Source organism: Sinocyclocheilus anshuiensis, unplaced genomic scaffold, assembly GCF_001515605.1.
Source record: "Sinocyclocheilus anshuiensis isolate Anshui unplaced genomic scaffold, SAMN03320099.WGS_v1.1 scaffold670, whole genome shotgun sequence".
NCBI lineage: Eukaryota > Metazoa > Chordata > Actinopteri > Cypriniformes > Cyprinidae > Sinocyclocheilus > Sinocyclocheilus anshuiensis.
Genome location: NW_015546062.1, coordinates 718026 through 720009, shown reverse-complemented (window position 1 = coordinate 720009; position 1984 = coordinate 718026). Strand labels below are relative to the sequence as shown.

Genomic DNA, 1984 nt, shown 5'->3' with positions numbered 1-1984 from the left:
GGGGGGGTGGGGGGAACAAGTTTTTATATTTTACCCATCTGGAATTAATTAGACTGAATAAAAAAAATAGTTTTTACATACTAAAATGAAACCGAATGATTTAGTTTGATACAACAATGCTTAAATATTGTTTGGCTGTTGATTAATATCATCCAATAGCCTCTAGTCACATCACATAATTTTGTTTTAGAGGCAATGCAAGTTATTGGATTAAATGTTTCGATTAAAGATTACGAAGACAAGCTTTCTTTATTGGAACTAAGCTGCACAGATGACTCATTCAATATAAGACTAGAAATATGCATTTAGTACATAGGCTCAGTTACGATTTAGTGCAAACTTCAGGTCTAAGAGTTTCTGTGTTACCTAAGGGGCCGCTAATGCAGGAGACACAGTCAAAGAAGGACTGGCAGGACCTCTCAATGTTAAACGCCATCCAGTAGCGCAGGCTGCTCATGAAGCTGATATAAGAGTCTTTAAGGTTAAGGATCATCACATCGCCTCCCACGGCACCGTATTTCTGGTTGCTCTCCAGCACCTTGCAGAGCTCCACTGTGGCCAGAGGGTCTAATTTTGTGTCTGAGTCACACACCTGATTAAACAGGAGAATAAAAAGATTTCTTGAAGTATTTCTTACATCAGCATACACATTGTATTTTCCCCTAAAATGCAATGCTCAAACTTAAACATCACTAACCTGTATATAATCCACAGAAGATCCTAGTGCCTTGAATGCCGTATACATCACTTCCCTCTTTCCTCCCCATTTTTGCATAATGCACACACACTTCTTGGTCCTGATGAGTTCTTCAACCTCTAAGCGCTGAGGGTCTTCAAACGCTACTTCATCATCTGCTTCTGGACCATCAGCTTCAGCTGCATCCTTTTCTTGGCCAGTGGGCTTCCAAGAGTGGTAGTTGTTCTGCCATATATAACAGCCAGCATCCTGGTCTGCAAAGACCTCCCTGAACATCTCCATCATGTAGCGGTCATCCTCTGAGTTCCCATCCACCACCATGACAATACGTAGCAGCTCAGATGGGTACTGCAGGGCCCGTACTGACTGAAGGCACTCGCGGAGATAAGCAGGGTCCTCCTGATAGGCTGATATAGTAAAGCCAATGGTTTTTGTGTAAGAGCATGGTTTGCGTCTTGCATTCATGCGCCGATGCTCCACAAAGGCAAAAAAGCTCTGAATTAGGATGTGAAGGCTGAGAAGCACCCCATAGAAACCCAAGGAGATGATGTTATATGGAGATGTGGCTATCTGGAAACCATCGATGTATGCCCATAACATCACGCCAAGTAACAGGAGAGCAAAGAGAAATGTGAGAATGGCTCGGACCAAAAAGCCAAATCTCCTTAATACTGGTTTGATGTCCATTTTTTATGAAAATGCTGGAAATACTAGGGGGAAAGTAGTAAAAAAATACTTTTGTATTAAATTCTCAGTGATGTTATAGTCCAAATATCAACCAATATCTCACAGAGATGTAAATGAAATTAATGTATTTAATGTAAATATTATGCATTATATATTTATATATATAATGTATAATATATAAAAGCAAAAAATGTCAAATAAATATATACAGTATAGAATTCAATTATTCAGCTGATATCAACATACCTATTCAATCGGACAAATCTTTACCCAGGTTTATTCACTCCTTCTTTGACCGGCTCTCCTCCTGAACTAACTGTTCATTCAGGACCTAAAAACTTATAGTCTGGCTCTGAGCTCAGGGAACATCCTTCTGCAGATGTGTAATGAGCTACAAATGTGGTTGAGCTCAGATCACGCCCCACTTCCAGGACTTCCATCCATGACTCATACGCTCTACGTCAAAACTCAGTACTCCTCTTTCTGAATTTCTGATGTTCTGGGTGTTAGTGTTGGGTCAGTACGTATAACACAGACCATGAGTGACTGTCATCAGTTTGGGTCATTATGGATTTTATTCCTCTGTTAAAGTTCAACCTA

General features: G+C 40.1%; 1 protein-coding gene across 1 annotated transcript in view; it reads right to left on the bottom strand.

Moving 5' to 3' along the window:
• The window catches only part of LOC107699477 (hyaluronan synthase 1-like), a 3948-nt gene extending 2241 nt beyond the window's left edge, over nt 1-1707 (bottom strand). Inside the window, exons 1-3 of the mRNA XM_016500729.1 lie at nt 1631-1707; nt 698-1407; nt 367-592 (exon numbers count right to left, since the gene is read on the bottom strand). Of these exons, the coding sequence (XP_016356215.1) occupies nt 367-592; nt 698-1384 (913 nt within the window). The 5' untranslated portion in view covers nt 1385-1407; nt 1631-1707. The remainder of the gene's footprint in view (nt 1-366; nt 593-697; nt 1408-1630) is intronic.
• Nucleotides 1708-1984: the final 277 nt, after the last annotated feature.